This window comes from Poecilia reticulata, linkage group LG1, assembly GCF_000633615.1.
Source record: "Poecilia reticulata strain Guanapo linkage group LG1, Guppy_female_1.0+MT, whole genome shotgun sequence".
Classification (NCBI taxonomy): Eukaryota; Metazoa; Chordata; class Actinopteri; order Cyprinodontiformes; family Poeciliidae; genus Poecilia; species Poecilia reticulata.
The window spans coordinates 23,989,972-24,009,333 of NC_024331.1; the positions used below are offsets into that span (position 1 = coordinate 23,989,972).

Genomic DNA, 19,362 nt, shown 5'->3' on the forward strand with positions numbered 1-19,362 from the left:
TATATCTCAAACTCTGCTTCCACCAATTGTTTCATATTGTACTAATATTCTTAGGAATTTGATAATTGCAGTTTCATTTAAACACACAGGAGGTAGAGCCTGATGTCTGTATTAATGTTACAGACATCAGGCTGTTCTGTTCATGGCACCTCAGGAAAGGTAGATGGAGTTTCAGTAAATTAGTGTGACGTTGACGCTTTCATAACTTTGAACAAATGGGGTTCAAAGTTATGAGACAGGTAAAAAGAGGCAAATTTTGAAATCAGTCAAGTACTTCTTACACTTTTTTCTGACATTGGAGGATTTGTCTTTCCAAAAAGAAAAATAGAACAAAATTAACTCACGAAAAACTTTTCTTGCTTCCCTTTAAGAGTTTGTCAAATTTCATTGTACTTCATGTAATATTTTTGTGACAGGCAAACTCAAAATAATGAATACTTGTGGTGTGAAAAGAGAAGACTAAATAGGTTTCCAAGGTTTTGTTTTTTTGTTTTTTTGTTTTTTACAAATGAAAATCTGAAAAGTGTGGTGTGCCTTTGTAATTAGACCCCTTATTCAATACAGAGTAAAATAATTCTTATCATCCTCTTGTTGTAGGTGTTTAATAGAAATATTTGCTCGTGGTCAGCCAGGTTGGATGAAGAGCAGTGCTAAACTTCAAACTTTAGGTTTTGTCTCAGATTTTTTATTTGATTTACTATGATTAGGCCAGTCTAATTCATAAATATGTTTTATCCAAGTCATTCTACTATATGTCTAGCTTTAGTTTTTCAGTTGTGGTCCTGCAAGAAGATGAACTTCCACCCCATCTTACATGCTTTTCAGCCTTTTCTTCCAGGATTTCTCTGTGCTCTGATACATCTACCTCCCTATGAACCCTCACCAGCTTCTTGCTACTGGATGATGAAAAACATTCCCACAAGATGATAATGCCATTGCCATGTTCCACGGTGGACACAGTGTATTCTTATGTTTCTAATGTTTCATTCTTACATTAAGAATGAATGTAAGAAACATTCTTTCATTGTTTCATGTGGACAGTAAGATATTATTTTATAACCTAACTTTGAGATGAACCTCGTCTCTGACCTGTTTGATCTGTTCCTTTGTCTTCCTGATGCTCTTTGTTCTCTTATGTTCTCTGAGATATTTGAGATTTAATTACACGATAAATATATAACTTCTGAAGACATTGCTTGCTCTGGATTTTATTTAGCGGTATCATATTGAAGGAAGCTGAGATGAAATACATGCCTCATTTTTTATATATTCTTATTTGTAAAACAATATAAACATGCACAACCGTACACTAGTTTGTGTCTGCCAATCACATAAAACACCATAAAAATGCATATAAAAATAATTTGAAAGGGTGTTAATTATTTTTCATGCGACAGAGAAGGTCATTGTAACTTTGCTCCTTCATTTGTTTCATTTTTCAACTTCATAACATATATTTGCTTCATTGTTAAACTTATTAAAGTCATGATTTTAAACTGTAAACCGTTTGTCCGTAAATAAAACAAAGTAGTTTAGCCTCAATCCATTTGTAAACAAAATTGGGCTCAGCTGGTACCTACAAGGGGTCAAAGCTTGGTTCAGAGATCAAGTAACGATCCAGAGGAAGGTCACTGACCTTTTACACACGATTCACACTCTGACATCATCCTGGAAGTAGTCGACATGAATATAAAATCTCAATATGTTCCCTTTGGGACTGCCGGTGTGAACACAGCTGCCTGTCCGGTGATAATGTATTCACACAAAGCCAAAGAGTCAGCTACTGTGGGCATTGAGGAGGCTCTGATGAAGGCTGGATTTGTAAAACTCTGGCTGAATAAAACCTAGCGGTGGATTTTGATCACTAGGAGTACTGCAGTACAATTTATTTAGAGAGAAACACAGTGATGAATTAAAATCGACTTCTTTTCGATGATGTCTTCTAAAATAATGTAGACGATATAATATGTATATAATTTGTTGAAATCTGTTTTTCATTTTAACAATACACAAAATTTTGTGTATTTATTCATTTTCACTGCCAAACAACTTTGATTTCTTACATAGAAAACACTCTTTAAACAAATGGGTGCTGGAAGAAAGCAGATGGGTACAAAATACCCAACTGTATAATTAGCAAATCAGTCAAATTACATGACAATATTGACTTTAATGGCTCAGGATGTCAGAGTAAAAAACACAGGCGTTGTATTTTCAACCATATTTGTTGATTTGCTGTATTGATAATTTCTAATTGAAAACCATCAATTAAGTAAAAAATATATTTTAGCGAAAACAGAATGTTGTTGCATGATTCATAGAGATTTCTGCATCATTGTGGATAAGCTGAAGGCTGTAACTAATTTTGAAGTAACATGTTTTTTTAGTGACACTCTGGAACAAATTTATTCTAGTTCCAAGAATATTGCAGTCTAAAGAAGAAAGTCCTAGAAAACCTGTTTAATATGTGATTTATATGACACGTTGTGGTCAAAAACATCACCAAGGTTCTTTACTTTATTACCAGAGGCTAACGTAATGACGTCCAGTTTAAGTGATGACTAAGCAGTTTCTTTTTCAAGGGTTCTGGTTCAAACATGATAACTTTTGTCTCGTCTGAAAGTGAAAGTTGAAAATTAAAAGTCATCCAGGTTTTTATGCCTTCAAGGCATGCCTGTAGTCTACCGAAATGATTGGATTCACCAGAGTTGATAAGTATAGCTGAGTATCATAAGCCTAATATTTGACATTTATCCCATGCTGCCTTCATTTTTTCACTGGGATTTGCAAAAGAAATCCCATATTTCCTAATCAAGCTAATTACACAAATGTAAAGCAGATCAACTTTGCTGTAATCTTTGCCTCCTGAAATATTTTTCCTGTATGGTAGCCTAAATAAAATCCCAACACAACTTCCTTTCTTCAAGCTTCTTCAACAAACATCTCATAGTTAATAAAAATAGGACGGTGGGTCTGAGTCACTGGGTAACAACTTCCAGTACAGCCCAGTCACACCTAAAGTATTATCCAGCCTGCATGACCATGTTGCTACATGGTTTGCACACTTAGAGTGTAGCTAAATAGATTACTGGCTAATAAAGTCTGTTACATAAACATAATACATTCTCCTTTCAGATGGCTTTTTGGAGTTCATTATAAGGGGTCATTTACTTTTCTTATCTACAGTGGTGCAAATGTTTCTCTTCTGTCAATTCAAAGACAACAAGGTCATGCAGATAAAAGTTCTGTTTGAACAAAAACGGAGGTCCCAGGAAATGTTGGACTGCTTAAATACTCAAACTTCACATTAGCTTAACATACAGTATCCTGGCTGATCTGGAAGTCAGCCAAAGTCTCAAGACACAAATAAGAAAAGGGGTAAAATATGAAACTTACACTTATTACTTGGTTGAAGTCATGGGAAGGAGGAGTTCAGGTAACATTGACCTATGAAATATAAACTCCCACTTCCTGCTTCTGGAGCCGCTTGCTCGGTGAAAAACAAAATAGGAAAGCAATATTTTGTGCTAGTCTTCTTAAAAACAAGGGAGCGCAGCAGGAAACGTGGCCAAAAGGCACAATACGATGAATGATGCAGCTAAATGTTATTACCCGCAGAGCTGGACAGATTTATTGACAGCCTGTGATAAAAAGGCTTTAACGTCATTTAATCTGTCTTTGCAGCAGTATAATCTCACAATGATTTTTTATTTATCTATTTATTTATTTATTTTTTTTTTTAGATGAGTCAAGCTTCAATTTGAGGACATTTATTCAGTGGGGCAAGAAAATCCCATTTTATGAAATGGCTTGTTTTTAACAAAATACCTCATTCCACTCTTATTATTTCTGTTTTTTTCTAGGGTTGGGGTTAGAGAGACATTTCTGACCATTCTTCTTTGCACAATTTCAGGGGTCTGTCACTCCAAGATGGCTTTGAGTGACAGATGGCTTGGAGCTACTCCCCTGCAAACTTTTGATGCATCCAAGTAATAGACCAGTGTTTACATTTGTAATAGTAGGACAGAAAAGGCGTCCTTCTGGTGTCCTCCCCAAATAACCAGTTAGCATAGATGTTATCTAACACTTGTTATGGGGCCTTGTTGACCCCAAGGTCCCACTTTTTTCTCTGACAGAACTTTTTCTTTCTTTATCGTCCTGCTCACTTTGCTTGGCAGTAGACTAGCTTGCCAAGACACATCCTCCAGTTGCATTTATTTGAAAAGGACTGGATGTTTTAATTTTGCATGGTGCAATGGGGAATATGTGTATACACAGGGTTGTTACTTAAAGAATATTAATATTAATAATATGTCTGGCATCGTAGATGAGAATATAAAAGTGTGACATCGCTCAACAATTGATTCTTCTGCTCCATTTTGTGTTGACCTAATGCTGGATCAGTAATGTGCAGAACTTCAAGGCAACCAGAGGAGGGAAACTTACAAACTGACTCAGAATGTACTTCTAAACGCAGTTAAAAATAAATTATCCCAACTGGTTTTTCTTTCTTTTCTCTCCTTTGCAGTATTTTCTGTTTACTGTAACTTTTTTCAGTGCTTGATTGGATCTTTAATGCATGATATAAATGAGTATGAAGGAAAGCAGCAGCTCTCTTTAACTCTGGCACTCTGCAGGAGTTGCACCAGTGTGAATTTATTTTTTCTTCGTTTTTATTTTTCTACATAACGTTGCACTTTGCACTGGTACAGTGAGAGAAAGCTTCTGTTTGTCAGGATACAGTACGCCTACATTCCCTAGTTAGCTGCCTTCATTCCATTCAGTGTTGACATATCCATTATACTAGAGGCCAAAGCTTTGCAAATTATTCAGTTAGTCATACTTTCTGTCAGTATGACTTTCTGAACTGGGAGACCCTAGAGTTGAGGTTGGCATTGCAACGCCTACAGTTTTGTGGAAAAGGGCAAAATACTTGCTTTCACTTGATATTTTTACGTGTAGATATAAAGGAACATATCTGGTGCTCCCAACAATGTCTACAAATAGGGTTAATAAAATGTCAGCTTGAAAACAAACAGATGACATTCAATGTGCAAGATCCATAGAGGGATGCAAACAAATTAAGTTTGCAAACCTTGATGAATATAGGTCAACTAAGTCATGGGAAAAACTCCAAGTTCACGCCAAGATTTGGTAGCTTGTAATAACAGCTTTTGCCACAACAATCTGAGTTATCACTTTCTGGAGAAATTCTGAGGGAATTTTTTTTCCCTTTCAAGATTTAGTTCATTGAGGATTGCTGGCAAGGCCTCAAGACACAGTCACCATATCTTAAGAGGAAATACACTTTCTTCAAACGAGAAATGTGCAATAATAAAGTTATTATTGTACATTAACTTTATGATTTAACATGTTAAGTTTGAGTGAGCATTGCCCATCTTGATTTGGGTAACCCTATCTAACTAGCAGTTGCTTCTCTTAGATCTTTGTTGATGCGTTCCCTCATTGCCATTGTGTTTCTACTCACCTGTATACGCCAAAGCATCAAATTGTCAAAGCTCCGTCTCTTATAGAGGAGATCATACTGGTAATCATCAGTTAATCAAGTGCATTCCTTCCTAAATCCAATGAAAACATTAAGGAAATTCTTAGGTTTTCTTTAATAGTTCTACTTTTTTCACTCTGTCTGACTTAACATTATTCCTCACGGTCATCTAAATACAAGATGTTGCTTTCATCTTGAGAAAAGGGAAAGGATATCCTTAAGCATTTCTAATTTTAGCAGAAACCCTTTGACAGATTTGCGCCCTTCGTCTTCACTGCAGGGTCTCTGGCGGTGTCGGTCACCGACATGACGGCTCCGGTGGTCGGATCGTCGGGAGGAGTGTACGCCCTCGTCTCGGCACATTTGGCCAATGTTGTAATGGTGAGCTTTTGTGTTTGCATGTATGAGTGTGTCTTTGAAGACATCACTCATATGCCCTGTCTAATCCTGAGAAGATCCTGTTTGAAACCCCAGCAGGTGCTTCTCCACCTCCAAATGCCTTACATTCTTCACTGTCAGTTCTTCAAAGATCACAAAGGTGTGCCGGTGTGTGCACATGCTTATATGACAGAGTGTGAATAAAATCCCATCAATGCACCCTCCTGTCCTTTGTTGTAACTCCCACCTGTTTAATATAGGTAATCAAACACACTTTTATTGTTCCTCAAAGTGAACCTCTGTATCTTATTTTGCCCATCATGGATTCCAGCAGGTCCCTCTGATCATTTTCAAGGTCAGGATGGAGGTATGTCTTTATTCTCCATTCTGAAGTCATATTATCTCTTACAGCAAGAGCACAGAGGGTCAGAGGGTCTTGAACATTTTCATAATTGACCTGAATTAAGACAAGAGGCACATACTGATGTTGTTTTGATGCCATGATGTGTATTTGTGAGCATGTGTGTGAATTCCAGAAGTGCCATTGGCACTTGATATGCTTTTTCCCCAATATCTGAGTCCTCTCTTTCTTTCTGTTTTTCTAGAACTGGTCGGGAATGAAGTGTCAGTTTAAGTTATTCCGAATGGCCATGGCCCTGGTTTGCAGTAAGTTAGAAATAATCTGCCTCTCCTCCACCTCACCTCTGATATGCTGTTATTTTTATTTATTAATAAAAAATTTTACCACAGTTGTTTTTCTACTGTTCCTGAGATCCATGCCTGCATATTGATTCTGAAGGCCATACTGAACTGTTTTAATTACTGAATGACTAAAATTGTCTCTTCCAAACTTTATCATAATTTTTAAAATACTATAAATCTTAGAAGATCAGCTAAATGATCTGATTTCTAATGCAGTCTGGAAAAGCATGGAAAAGTACATAATTTATTTCAGTATTTTCTGCATCTGGGTTATTGTAAAGTATGGACAAATCTTTCTGTTTCCTGAAATTATTTCTTTTTAAGCGTTATTTTTAGTTCTTCCTTCCCTTTGTCCTTCTTCTCTTCCCTGTGTTCCTTCATTCCTTGCTTGTTCTTTCTTTCTTTCTTTGAAACAAGGCATCATTGTACCCCATCCATCCATCCAATCTGACTGAGCTTGAGCTATTATGCAGGAATACGTTTGTCTGCCATCTTTCCATACTTGAAAGTAATTTCTAAAGATGTAAAAAGAGCCAGATTAATCACAGAGACTGCATCTTCCATAGGGGTGACTCATTTAAAACATATTTCTTGTATCGTCACATGTTCACATCTTGTCTCTCTCTCTCTCTGTGTTCACAGTGAGCGTAGAGTTTGGTCGGGCTGTGTGGCTGCGCTTCTACCCTCCAGCCTTCCCCCCGTGTCCCAACCCCAGCTTTGTAGCTCACCTGGGGGGAGTCCTGGTGGGTCTCACCCTAGGCGTGGTGGTCCTGCAGAACTACGAGCAGCGGCTTCAGGAGCAGTCGCTGTTTTGGATATTTTTCTGCGTCTACACCTTGTTTGTGCTCTGTGCTGTGTTCTGGAACGTTTTTGCCTACAGCCTGCTCGATGTGCGAATACCCCCGGCACCGTGAACCTGCTTCAAGGGGGGCCAGCTGGCTGGATGTATCACCTCAGCATTCACGTTCAGAGTCTCACCTGTTGGTGGTCTAAGAAGTCCCACAGCCTACTAGTTTCACTAACCCTAGCCTTATCATTCAAGCTGAACTCCACCTGCTCTTTGTCTGTGTCTGCTGGTTGCTTGTGGAACTCGACGATAAAACATCAGCCAAGAAGAAGCCTCGGATTTAACACTACAGCATTGCTTTTACCTCTTCTGCCTATTTCTCCTCAATCCAACGGTGCCTTCTCATGAAGACATCACCTGCTGGAAGTATTTCTGCACATCTGCCTCTTGGTTGGAGTGACGGCGACAACACCTTACAGTGTTACACCATTCTTGCATCATAACAGTTTCTCGTAATCCTCATTAAGTGAAAAAGAAAAATGTGTTTACTCTTACAGGACGTTGGTGTTTCGCTGTCCATATAAGCATCGGGTGCATCACGTAGCACAACAGTTAGCCTTTCAATGAAAACAGATTCTTTAAGCTACACGTCAGTCACCTTTACAAGTTAAGAATTTAAGTTTTGAAGAGGGTGTGAGTTACTACTAAGTATTGCCTTCAGAATCAATATATGGGCATGGGCCAGTTAGGTATAATAAGGATCTCGAACTACAACATTTTTCCAACATGCCATGGTTTCAGTTAGAAGTCAATGAGGCCCCCTACCACTCACCTGCAGATATTATTTTTTAAGAAACATTGTTTTCTTCTGTTTGTGTAAAAATCTCCATCTTCACAGTTTGTGGGATTTCAGCTCAAACAGCTGCACTGGCTATGCTGCGCCAGCAGTTGACAATATTTTTGACATCAACTATGTTGAAATTTACAAGAAGAAAATCCTAAACATGACTAAAACAGAGCTAAGCTAGTCAAATGACTAATAATCTCATAGTGGTAAAAAAAATAAACGGAGATAAGCTGATACATTTTTTTTTGTTTTAAATCTTTGTGTAAATGTCATGATATCAGTTTGCAGACTTCAAACTATCTTACCAGGAGAAACACTTACTGGCCCATGTCTATGGAAACAAAACCATGTACAGCGCTTTTAAAAACCTCAGTCTCGTCTCTTTTATGTGCACAGGGACTGTTTGTACTTATGAAAAAGAAACAGAAGTGCCATTCTGACTTGAAACTTTTTGATGCCAAAACATTGCTGCAAGCACTGGCGAGGAGTGTGTCCCTAACGAGTGTTGCTAGGTTTGTGACTAAGGAGTCTGTCAAATGTAAGAAAAAACTTTTAGTGAAGAACATCCTCCCGATACAAATAAATGCAGTGAAATTCTCTATCTTTCCTAATAAAGCGCTTGGTTTACAGTAATTGTTGCAAAAAGTATAAATAAAACACAAAAGACAACTTTATTCATTCATGGTTGAGCCTCAGTGAATCATTTTCTTGTTTGAACATGCATCCCTGACCTCAAGTCGTTCAAGTTTAGGTTGTTTCATTTTCAGTTCAGAAGCCAGCTGGACGAAAAAAGAAAAAAAAAATCAATATTTGTCTATTAGTTCTTGTCTCAACTTGATTGGTTAATTGATTGGAACTGAAATAGAAAGCAATCATCACCCAAAGCTTGAGGTCTTTAACTGTACTGTATTTTAAGACTAATGTTACACGCTTTAATGACTATTAATCTAATGAAGTCCAGATTAATATTTTAACATGTTAGATTTGTTTTATGTGGTGATACTGGTATGTTGCGTAATTGTTTGGACATCATATATGTTCGATATATTCTGTATGTATCCTATTTAAATGAAGGTTAATGATGGCCTGGGATTGTACATAATAAGGGCTACTACACCAAACTGAGTGAGGAGTAAAGCTGCAGATAGTATTTTGATGTTGTGCATATTTTGTAGATTTGATATGTGCATAAAAGGGGTCCAATAAAACGTTTTATACAAATCTAAATAGGATTTTTGTGTTTTCTTTCACACATTTGTTTACTGTTGCAGTTTTTCCTTCTGTGTAATTATTTCAAACATTATTCAGTGGTTAAGTTAAACTTGTAGAAATGTTCTAGAAGCTCTTTGAAGCATGATGGAAGATGAATCCAAGTTGCGCAAGAATGCAGATTTGTATGAAAAACGGCACACTGCAGATACTGTGCAGATGCTTAAAATGTATATATTTTTTAAAGATTGCTATGTTATGTATAAAAAGCGGGGGAAAGCTAATTTTATCCACAAAAATCAAACTGCAGGAATGCATTTTGAATTACAAATAATGCTGAAAGAACACATCACTCAATCTCAACTTTGTAAGAGTCAGAACTGTATATATACTTAGGCAAAAATGCAACTTAAAAACAAGATTGTCAAGGGGCTGAGGAAGGGTATAGATTTTTAAGATAAATGAAGAAGGATATGACGCCATCCGCTGGTGAAAACGTAACACTGCTTCGGTTACAGTGAAATGACAAACACTTTCTGTCGTGATTACTTTACATAAAACTTCACCCATTGCAAACCCATTAAAGAAAGAGAGCTTCATGTCTTATATTTATATTTTTGACACTAAGTAGAACATTTTACTAATTACATTTGCTTATTTTAATCACTTGTGTTTTGTACTTGTTGTAGATGTTTCCTCTGGCAATTTATTTTACCACCCTGAGTTTACACAAAACTAAGCCATAATGTTGCATGGATTTAAAGTAGACTGAACGCGTCTATTTAAACTGAGGGGCGTTTCCACAGACGTGATAAATCTTTATTACGTCCGTGGGCGTCTCCTTTACTGACGTCAGTTTTACGTTTACGTGTGACCGCTGAGCAAAACGCTTCCTACTTCGGAGCGCCATTTTTGTTCTTGTCACGGGATAGCAGCATGCTCTTATCAAAGAGATAATAACATCAATTTCAGTGTTTTGTGACCTGCGATTCAGTATTTCCACAAAATGGGGCGAAAGAAGAAGAAGCAAATGAAGCCGTGGTGCTGGTATCCTTCTTTAAAGTGCGGAAAAAGGCTGCGGAAGGCGGGAAGGCCACAGGCTACATGTTAGCCTGACAAAGGGAGGCCTAAGATAGCTTCTGTTAGCACTGTCAGCTAATGTTAGCGGAGCAAATGGCTCAAAATTAGACAAAAGGTTGGATTTATTCTTTTAAATCGGTTTAATAATATTAGAAAACCAAGCTTTGAGTGTTTCTATCTCATAAAATTGTGTTTTTACTTAATCCTTCATTGCTAATTTTAAAACGAGCTGGCTATGGATTAACATCCCGTGTGTCTGAATCTTTATGTAATCTTGTTACCAAACAAGTACTGCTGTTTCGCTCTCAAGTAACGTCATCGGTTTGTCTGTGATTCTCAGTCGGTGGTTAATAAAACCCAGAAAACTCCTTAACTCTTGCTTTAAGGTACTGTAATCGAGACTTTGACGATGAGAAAATCCTCATTCAGCATCAAAAGGCAAAACATTTTAAATGCCACATTTGCCACAAGAAGCTATATACCGGTCCCGGCTTGGCTATTCACTGCATGCAGGTATGAGTCTCTCTAATCGCAGTTGACTTGATTTAGTCGAGCTGAATTGGGGGCGGGCGGAGAAAAACAGTCAAGTGAATGTTTGTACTTGCATGCCCTGCGGACTCACTTTGCATGTATTTCAGGTACACAAAGAGACGATTGACAGTGTACCGAACGCAATTCCAGGAAGAACAGACATCGAGTTGGAAATCTATGGCATGGAGGGAATTCCAGAGAAAGACATGCAGGAAAGAAGACGAACATTAGAACAGAAATCACAAGGTACTTTTACTGTTACAGATCAGAAGTGGAATTTGAAGAAATCGCTAGTTTGTTTTTCTTTAAGCTACTACACTTGCTTATAACAAGGAAATGTAAACAAGTGCAGCATTTTTCCTTCTTGACTGTATGTTTACAGTTTGAAATCAGACGTTTACATACGCCGGATTAAAAAAAAAAGGTGAAAAAGGTGCATGGGTCTTTTCTTCTCCCTGCCTGAACTTTTCACACTAAACCTCTTTTGTTTTAGGTTAGTTAAAATTATATATATATATATATATATTTTGACATGCTAAATGTCAAAATAATGAGAAGTATGAGAATTATTAATGTCTTCAAAATCAGAAGTTCACATAAAAAATGATTACTGACTCTTTAAACAATTAGTGAAAGTCAAGATGATGTCTTGGCTCTGATGAAAAAAATGTCTTTATTTTTCTTGATACAGATCTTTTTATTTTTTGTTTTCTGTAGTTTATATATTTGTTTATGTGTGCTCGGAGTGCTCAAAGCAAAGTCAAATACCTTGCTTGTGCACAAAAAGCTGATTCTGATTCCTACTTGCTGTAATGCCATCCTTACTGTCCTATGTGAAAACACTCGCATGGATTTCTTTATCAGAACTTTTCCTTTTGTGCTTTCAGAGAGTCAGAAGAAGAAGTCAAACAATCAGGACGACTCTGATGATGACGACGACGACGATGAGCCGGGACCGTCTGTCCAGCAGGTAGCTGCCGTCCAGCCCCAGGCCGGGTACATTGCACCAATGGCCCAACCTGGAATGCCCCCTGTGGCTGGCGGACCTGGAATGCCTCCTGCAGGATATCAAGGCAAGGCAGAAACAATATTCTCTGTTAATTTCAAGTTTGCATCTGTTAAATTTAACATGTTTTATGCTTTTGTCTTAAACCAGATGTTTAAAATCAAGTGTTGAGTGATTACATGTGTTGAATTATTTTTAAAATAAGTTCATTTTTTCTTTTAGGAATGCCTCCGATGATGCCAGGTGTTCCTCCCATGATGCACGGCATGCCTCCCGCCATGCCTGGAATGCCACCAGCGTAAGCAATAATTCTGTGCTTTTTTTTTTTTTTTTTTAGCTTTTTCTTTAACAGTTAGCTAAAGTAGTCTAGGCAACAATTTAGTTGGTATATAAAGTTGATCCATCTTGTTTACAGCATGATGCCAATGGGAGGGATGATGCCTCCCATGATGCCAGGGATGCCTGCAATTCCTCCAGGTCGGTTGTGGATCCGTTTTTATAAGTAATGATTTAGCTTAAAGTTAAAATCTAGACCAGGGATCTTCAGCCTTTACAGCATAAAGAGTCATTTCTGCTCATAGGCTGGCCAAATAAAACTTTAGAGCTGCAAATGTCTTAAGACCTTTTAAAAAAAGTAAACTTATAAGCTTAGATAAATATCTGCTCTCAGAAGTTTGTCATTTTCTGAAGAACGAACATTTGATCTCTTTTTGATTTAAAATAAAGATAAATATAACATTTTGCAAAAAGAGGATGGAACAGGAAAAAACATGTTTGAATAAAAGCTTTTTATAGATTCCATAATTTCCAAAAAGACAGACCTAAAAACATATTACTGGAACTTTTCAGTAATATGGAATTAAATTATTTTTATTATTTAATTCTTTATTTTCCTTTTTTTTCTTATTATGACCCCAATTCTCCCCAATTCTGTCTACAGACACAATAGAAATGTGTCTGTAGACACATTTCTATTCTCTGTAGAAATACAATTCAAGTATTGCCAGTAAAAATGTTCAGTTGTTATTAGATGTATATTTTAACGCATTAGTTAGTCCTTAATCAGTTTAGCCGAAGTTATTAAGATCCAAAGAGCCACTTGTGTCTCTGGATCCTCAGGTTGCAAACACCTGCTCTATACTGATGGTACCGGCAGCTTTGTGGTGTGTGAAGGTTGGAAACCTCTAAACTAGAATCATAAACAGGCCAAACCTTTTTTTTTCTGTAAGTTGTACTCCGTATTTATTTATTTTGTTGTTGTTGATGAAGTGATGTTTGTTGTTTAGGACTCCCCCCTCACATGGCTCCAAGGCCGGGGATGCCCCACATCGCTCCGACCCCTGCAGCCGGACCAATCCCCAGCCGACCCGCAGTACCAGTGGTGCAGCCTGCGGTCACTAAGCCCCTCTTCCCCAGCGCAGCGCAGGTTGGAGTCCTTCAACTTCTTACTGTTGGGGTTTTTTTTTTTTTTTTAAACACCTTTCTCTATTATCCCCCATTGCTCACCTTTCTAACACCTTTTGATTCATGTTTAGATCCCACCAAAGTTGTATTTGAATTCTGGTTAGCTTTTGTTGACCTGCTACGTGCCAATCCTGTGATTTCCTTCCCACCACGCTGCAGATGGGCTCTGGTGCTAACAGCAGCACTACAGGCGTTTCCTCTCCACCTGCAGACCATCAGTCTGCCTCCTCCCAGCCTCCCTTTTCTAACATGCCCCAAGTACGCTCACAGACTTTGACCAGGCCTGTGGCAGCTGCATGTTGCATAATCACGTTGCCTGCTGCGTGTCGAACTAGGCTGTTTGCTAACAGCATTTTGCTTGTAAGGCTACTTTTAACACAAGCTGTGAGCTTTATCGCTGCATGTGCTTTAAATTAACATGGAAATGGCATAAATAGACACTTGACAAGTTATAACTTTAACAGCATGGGTTATTAAAATAAGCATTATTGTGCTTTTAAGTAAGTTTTTATGTCAGTATAAGATGCAGAACTGTCACTCTTAAAACATTCTGGACTTTTTTTTATATTAATATGTTTACAGTAGAGATGTGGCGATCAGGTTTTTTCCTGCCGATACAGATTCCGATCACCCATGAGGGCCGATCACCGATACTAATCACATAATTATCATTTATTTAATCATAAACCCTACCCGTTACATTATGTGGAAAAAGGAACCATGAATTCACATTAATTTAGACAAAAATTTGTTTTTAATAACTTTTTCCAAGAAAAAAACTAAACAAAACAGGCATTGTGCAAATTGTACTGCTATCAGTAATACTATCTTCAACAGACTGAAAACATATGGAGGCTCTGAAGAGGCTAAATAATGCAAAGAGCCAAAATAAAACCTCTCAACATTGCCAAAAAAATTCACGTATAAAACTTAATATTCAAAGGCAAATACAGGATCCATTACAATAAACAATCCTGAGTTACTGAATGAAAACTTCCTGATAGCATGGCGGCTAGCTGATTACTGCTAGTTCTGAGTGGCTGTTTCTGACTGAGCGGAGTAATTATGCAGAACAAAGAGGAGATCGATTATTTTTTAGAGATTATCTGTCTCATGTTAGGACAGCGAAAGTTTTAATACGTATGTAAAATGTAATTTTTGTTAAGTTATAGATGCTGCAGAAGTTCGGTGTGAGAGTCACTACCAGGTGGAGCAGAAGCGGCGCTCCGTCTGTGAAATATTACTACCTGTAGCGTAGCAGCGGTTCAACAGCGAGAGCAGAACCAGCGTCTTACATCGCAGCTCGAAGACTTAAATAATTTTGCGGGTTATTTGTTTAGCTTTCTGACCGTCATGCTAATCCGGGTGAGTGTTTGTAGCTGTGCGCTGCTTTACCTGCTATCTGATCCTCCATATGTCTTTTTTACTGCAGTGAGCCTCGATGTAGCCAAACTCCGTCAAGTATGGCATTGTTTTTATGCCATATTAACTTTGTTGTGTTGATGCATTTTGACGTGCTTCAATTTTCCACCGCAACACGCAAACTTCCCCATTCACTCAGTGCGTTATAGTTCCACATCGCTTAGGATTTGTTGCTGCGCRTTTGCGCAGWGTGAAGGAAAGAGGAGACCMGCTGCACAGGCAGGCTGCGAAATGAGATGCAGGTGATCGGTTTGTGTGATCGGCAACAAGAGACCGTGATTGGCAATCACCGATCATACACTTTTTCACGGAAATCGGCCGATTATGATCGGTGGCCGATCGATCGGCACACCTCTGTAGTTTACAGTTGATGTAAATTTAGAACTACTATAAATGCAGTAAGTAGTGCAGTAGGTTGACTTATTAGTTATTTTAGAGCTGGTCGATACGTCTTAAAAACGGATTTCTGATTTAAAAAAAAATTTTCGTTTAGTTTTTTTGCATGCTTTTGTATAAAAGAAATTAGAAATGACTGAAAACATTTTCAAAAGGGGCATTTATTGCAGTCCCTTCTGTGAGCTGTGTGGAGTATTAACGCCAGGCTATGATAATTTCTGAAGAGTCTTAAAATGACAAGAAAAGACATTTTAGCAAGAAAAAAGTTTTATTTTTTTCTTAATTTTAATGTTGGAGTTTTCATAAAATGACTACATCTTTCTAAGCTTGCTACTTTATTCTAATAAGATTAAGACTTTATTATATTATTTCAACTGTAATCTTGTAGCATTATGACTTTATTTTTGTTTTAAAAAATGCACTTAAATCTCTCTGAAGTACAGAAAACTAAGGAGTTCATTGGTGCAAAAAAAATCCTGTTTTATTTATTTATTTTTCCTAAAGTTAAATCTTCAAAAGCCAAAAATGTGTCCAAATTGATTTATCGCCCAGCCCCAAGTTATCCAAAGGCTGGCGCTGAATCCAGAAAAAACAAAAAACATCCTGTTCGTCTTTTAACATATCGAGTCATTTTGCATGGTAGACTGGTCAAGAAATCAGGATTTTTAAAACAATTTCCCAGTAAAATGATTTGTGTTGTCTTGTTTACAGGCCCAGCAGAACCCTTCAGTCGCTGCAGCGTCAAACGCACTCAGCACTGCCGCCTCCTCTGAGCCTCCCAAAGCAACTTTCCCCGCCTACACCCAGCCCTCTGTCTCCTCTTCCACTTCTTCTTCTTCTAATCCCTCTAGCAGCACTGTGGCTAAACCCCCGGCCACAGTGACCAGTAAGCCTGCCACCCTCACCACCACGAGTGCAACTAGTAAGTTGATCCACCCTGATGAGGATATCTCACTGGTAAGTCGCTTCAGCTTTCCGTTTTGCTCTTTTTCACAGTAAGTAATGACTGGTTTATATAGTATGCTTAGTGATGCCGACTAGTAGCTACGTTTGATCGAGATGAAAACCTCAATCAATTTGAATGCATACCGACAGCATGTTGTTCAGTTCTTTTTTAAATGTAAAAGCGGGCCTTTAGGTTGTGTGGTAGAACTGAGTAGTTTTCTTTTTGTGGTTATGTTGAAGGATGATTCTGAACTTGAATATCCTCAGTGTGAATTCAGGGCTCGCCAACATTGGTACCCAATTCCTCAACCTTTGTGTGAGTGTCTCTTTGAGCTGAAAGAGGCGTGCTGCGGTTCCTGCAGTCTGAATGTCTGTGTTGTGTGTTTTTCTCTGTAACCAGGAGGAGATGAAGGCTCAGTTGCCACGTTACCAGCGTCTCATACCCAGGGCTGGCCAGGCCCACGCTGCTGCTGCCCCTCAGGTGGCAGCTGGCATAATGCCCCCTCAGCAGGGTTTGCCACCACAGCAGCCTGGCATGAGGCATCCCATGCATGGTAATTCAGAAACGAGCTTTTATAAATGTTACATTATCTTTTAGAAGTAAGCCCCCACATTTTTTTTTTATAAATGGCAAGAATCATTGTGTTGCAGTAGAGTTAGGCAATGCATGTGCTTTATTGTTTGGTCTAAAAAAAATTTTTTTAAGATTTACTTTTTGGAAAGTCAGATAATTTTTTTTAAACCGGTGCGTAGTTCAGAGTTATTTCAACACAACAAACATGTCTTACCACTTGTAGTTATTTCAGATCCACTCCATTACAAAATACAAAGGTCAGGCTAAGATTTCTTTTTCCCTTATGATTATAGGAATAGTCATGTGTGTAGAATAAAGCTGTAATATTAGGAGAAAGGAGTAATAATTTTATGAAACCTACAAGAAAAATAAATTAAAATAAGAATGTTGAGCATCTTGTGAAGTTATGCGTTGGTATCGGTTTTGTAAATAAGGAACTACTTGTCATTTTTTTCTGGTACAATTGCACCTTTAATCTGCTGATATTATAACTAGGGGTGGGATTTGATAATTTATCACGATAGATTTCTTAGTGTAGGAATTCTGATTTATCGTTTTACAGTTACCGCACTATTACCACAACATAATGTGATAAAACCGTTTAAGTCCATATTGCCCACCCTGTAATTATGACTACATTCTCATAATTAACATTTTCATAACCTGGCCTTAATGCTCATCTGTACAAATCACAGAAGGGATGATTGAAATAAACACTTTTTGAAAATAATTTCTGTCATTTGTAGTTGCATTTTAGAAGAAGTGGAAAAAAACAAGTCTTAATGTATGAAAAAAAGATATTTTATTTTTAAACTGAAGCTGGACTGAAGGACTGAAGCTGTTGCTCTCCGTTGCAGGTCAGTACGGTGCTCCTCCTCAGGGCATGCCTGGCTACATGCCTGGAGGGATGCCTCCATATGGGCAAGGTCCTCCTATGGTCCCCCCTTACCAAGGAGGCCCTCCCATGGGTATGAGGCCACCAGTCATGTCTCCAGCCGGACGCTACTGAAGAAGCAAAGCACCCACCACATTAGGTTTGAGGTTAACACCTTTCTCTCATCCTTGTGCTTTTTCAAACCTAGCTGCCAAGAGCAGTAAGCCTACAGTGGTGGCGAAGACAAACATGGTCTGTTTAAACAAACAAACAAACAAACAAAAAAAAACAAACGCATGGACATTTTATTGTAATATGTTTATTAGAAAACAGCTGAACACCATGAATATCTAACAGCTTTTTTTGGTGTTACTTGATCACATGTGAGGATATTTTTTCCCATAGGTTTCACTCAGGTTCATAAAGGTGAAGTGTGTAAAAATGATTCGTATTTCTTTTGAAGCTGCTGGAGTTACATGAACATACCAACCCCTTACAAAAAGGCAAGTTTCTTTTGAGAACATTCGATTTTTATTTCTTCAGTAAATTAGCTGAGGCCCTCACAGCATGCACAGGTGCTGTTGGACATTCGTCCCCAACCGTGGTTGGTGAGGGTCTCATTGATTTAAGATGATTCCTACAAAGTAATGTTAAAAATTCATGACTCATCAGTCTCTAGCTTTATTCTTTTTTTCAGGTTTGTTTTATTATTATTATTATTATTATTTCATGGTCAAATGCCTACTTGTATGCATCCTTTGTAATGTTTTATCAATCTGTTGTAATAAAATCCATCTTGAAATCTAATGCTGGTTTGTCCTGACGTACGTGGAGGTGAGTCACCAAGGTTTGTACTGGTGTTGTATTTCTGCACATCTAATGGCTCTGCTGAATGGTGAGGATTTTATCCAAACAACAAAGTTTTCCTTTTTTTTTTTTATTTTTTTTTTTAGCGTTTTATGTCTGTTTTTTAATTTGGTTGTTTTCACGTCATCCACCTGCCATTGTTTTAAATAGGATGTTTACATACAGCATTGTCCAAAAGTGATTTTTTTTTTTTTCCTTCCGTGTTTTGTGAATTTTTCTGCATTTTGTCACATTACGACATACGTCATTGAATTTAATAAGATGGACCAACACAAAGTAGCAGATAATAGTAAAGTGGAAAGAAAGTTATACATGATTTTTTAGCTTTTTTTAAAAAAATAATTCTTTGGAAATGTCTTTTACTTTTGGAGACTAACATTTTTGCCTTTTGTTGGAAATCTAGCTAAATCAAACTGGATGAAGAGGATCTGAACTTTTTTTTTTTTTAAGTTTCGCCACAGATTCTTAATTAGATTTATGTCTGGATTTTGGATTATTTAAACATGGGTGCTATGCGTTGCTGCATAACACTAAGAAGATCCTGGGTTTGAATCTTGTCCAAGGTTCTTGTTGCATGGAGTTTACACCTTATCCCATGGATTTCTGGGTTCTGATAAGGCACTGTGTTTAACACATGACTATTCAGGTAACTGACTACTCTAAATTGCCCGTAGAGTCAAGTTAGAGTGTGTGTGTGTGTGTGTGACACTTCTTTGCACCTTTTTGCGCATGGATCAAAAAATAACCTTTTTTTTTTTTTTTTTTACCCCATGT

At 37.7% G+C, this 19,362-nt stretch overlaps 2 protein-coding genes across 7 annotated transcripts in view; both read left to right on the forward strand.

The window, feature by feature from the left end:
* rhbdl3 (rhomboid, veinlet-like 3 (Drosophila)) overlaps positions 1–9,447 on the forward strand; it is a 56,671-nt gene extending 47,224 nt beyond the window's left edge. For all 4 annotated transcript variants that reach the window (XM_017307226.1, XM_008414911.2, XM_017307230.1 and 1 more), the window contains 3 exons: positions 5,787–5,887; positions 6,490–6,550; positions 7,229–9,447. In XM_017307226.1, the coding sequence (XP_017162715.1) occupies positions 5,787–5,887; positions 6,490–6,550; positions 7,229–7,500 (434 nt within the window). In that variant the 3' untranslated portion in view covers positions 7,501–9,447. The remainder of the gene's footprint in view (positions 1–5,786; positions 5,888–6,489; positions 6,551–7,228) is intronic.
* An 846-nt stretch (positions 9,448–10,293) lies between these two features.
* znf207b (zinc finger protein 207, b) lies at positions 10,294–18,528 on the forward strand. 3 transcript variants are annotated; one of them, XM_008414871.2, is made up of 11 exons: positions 10,294–10,476; positions 10,896–11,022; positions 11,148–11,286; positions 11,928–12,113; positions 12,269–12,344; positions 12,462–12,523; positions 13,333–13,472; positions 13,670–13,768; positions 16,040–16,285; positions 16,674–16,827; positions 17,705–18,528. In XM_008414871.2, exons 1-11 carry the CDS (start codon positions 10,436–10,438, stop codon positions 17,854–17,856), a joined length of 1,422 nt encoding a protein of 473 aa, XP_008413093.1. In that variant the 5' UTR covers positions 10,294–10,435; the 3' UTR covers positions 17,857–18,528. The 3 variants fall into 3 exon arrangements, 2 of the variants coding, with proteins under 2 accessions (XP_008413093.1, XP_008413101.1); XR_001776903.1 differs by lacking the exon at positions 17,705–18,528 and having other exon boundaries at positions 16,040–16,589; positions 16,674–16,759; XM_008414879.2 differs by lacking the exon at positions 13,670–13,768 and having other exon boundaries at positions 10,295–10,476.
* Positions 18,529–19,362: the final 834 nt, after the last annotated feature.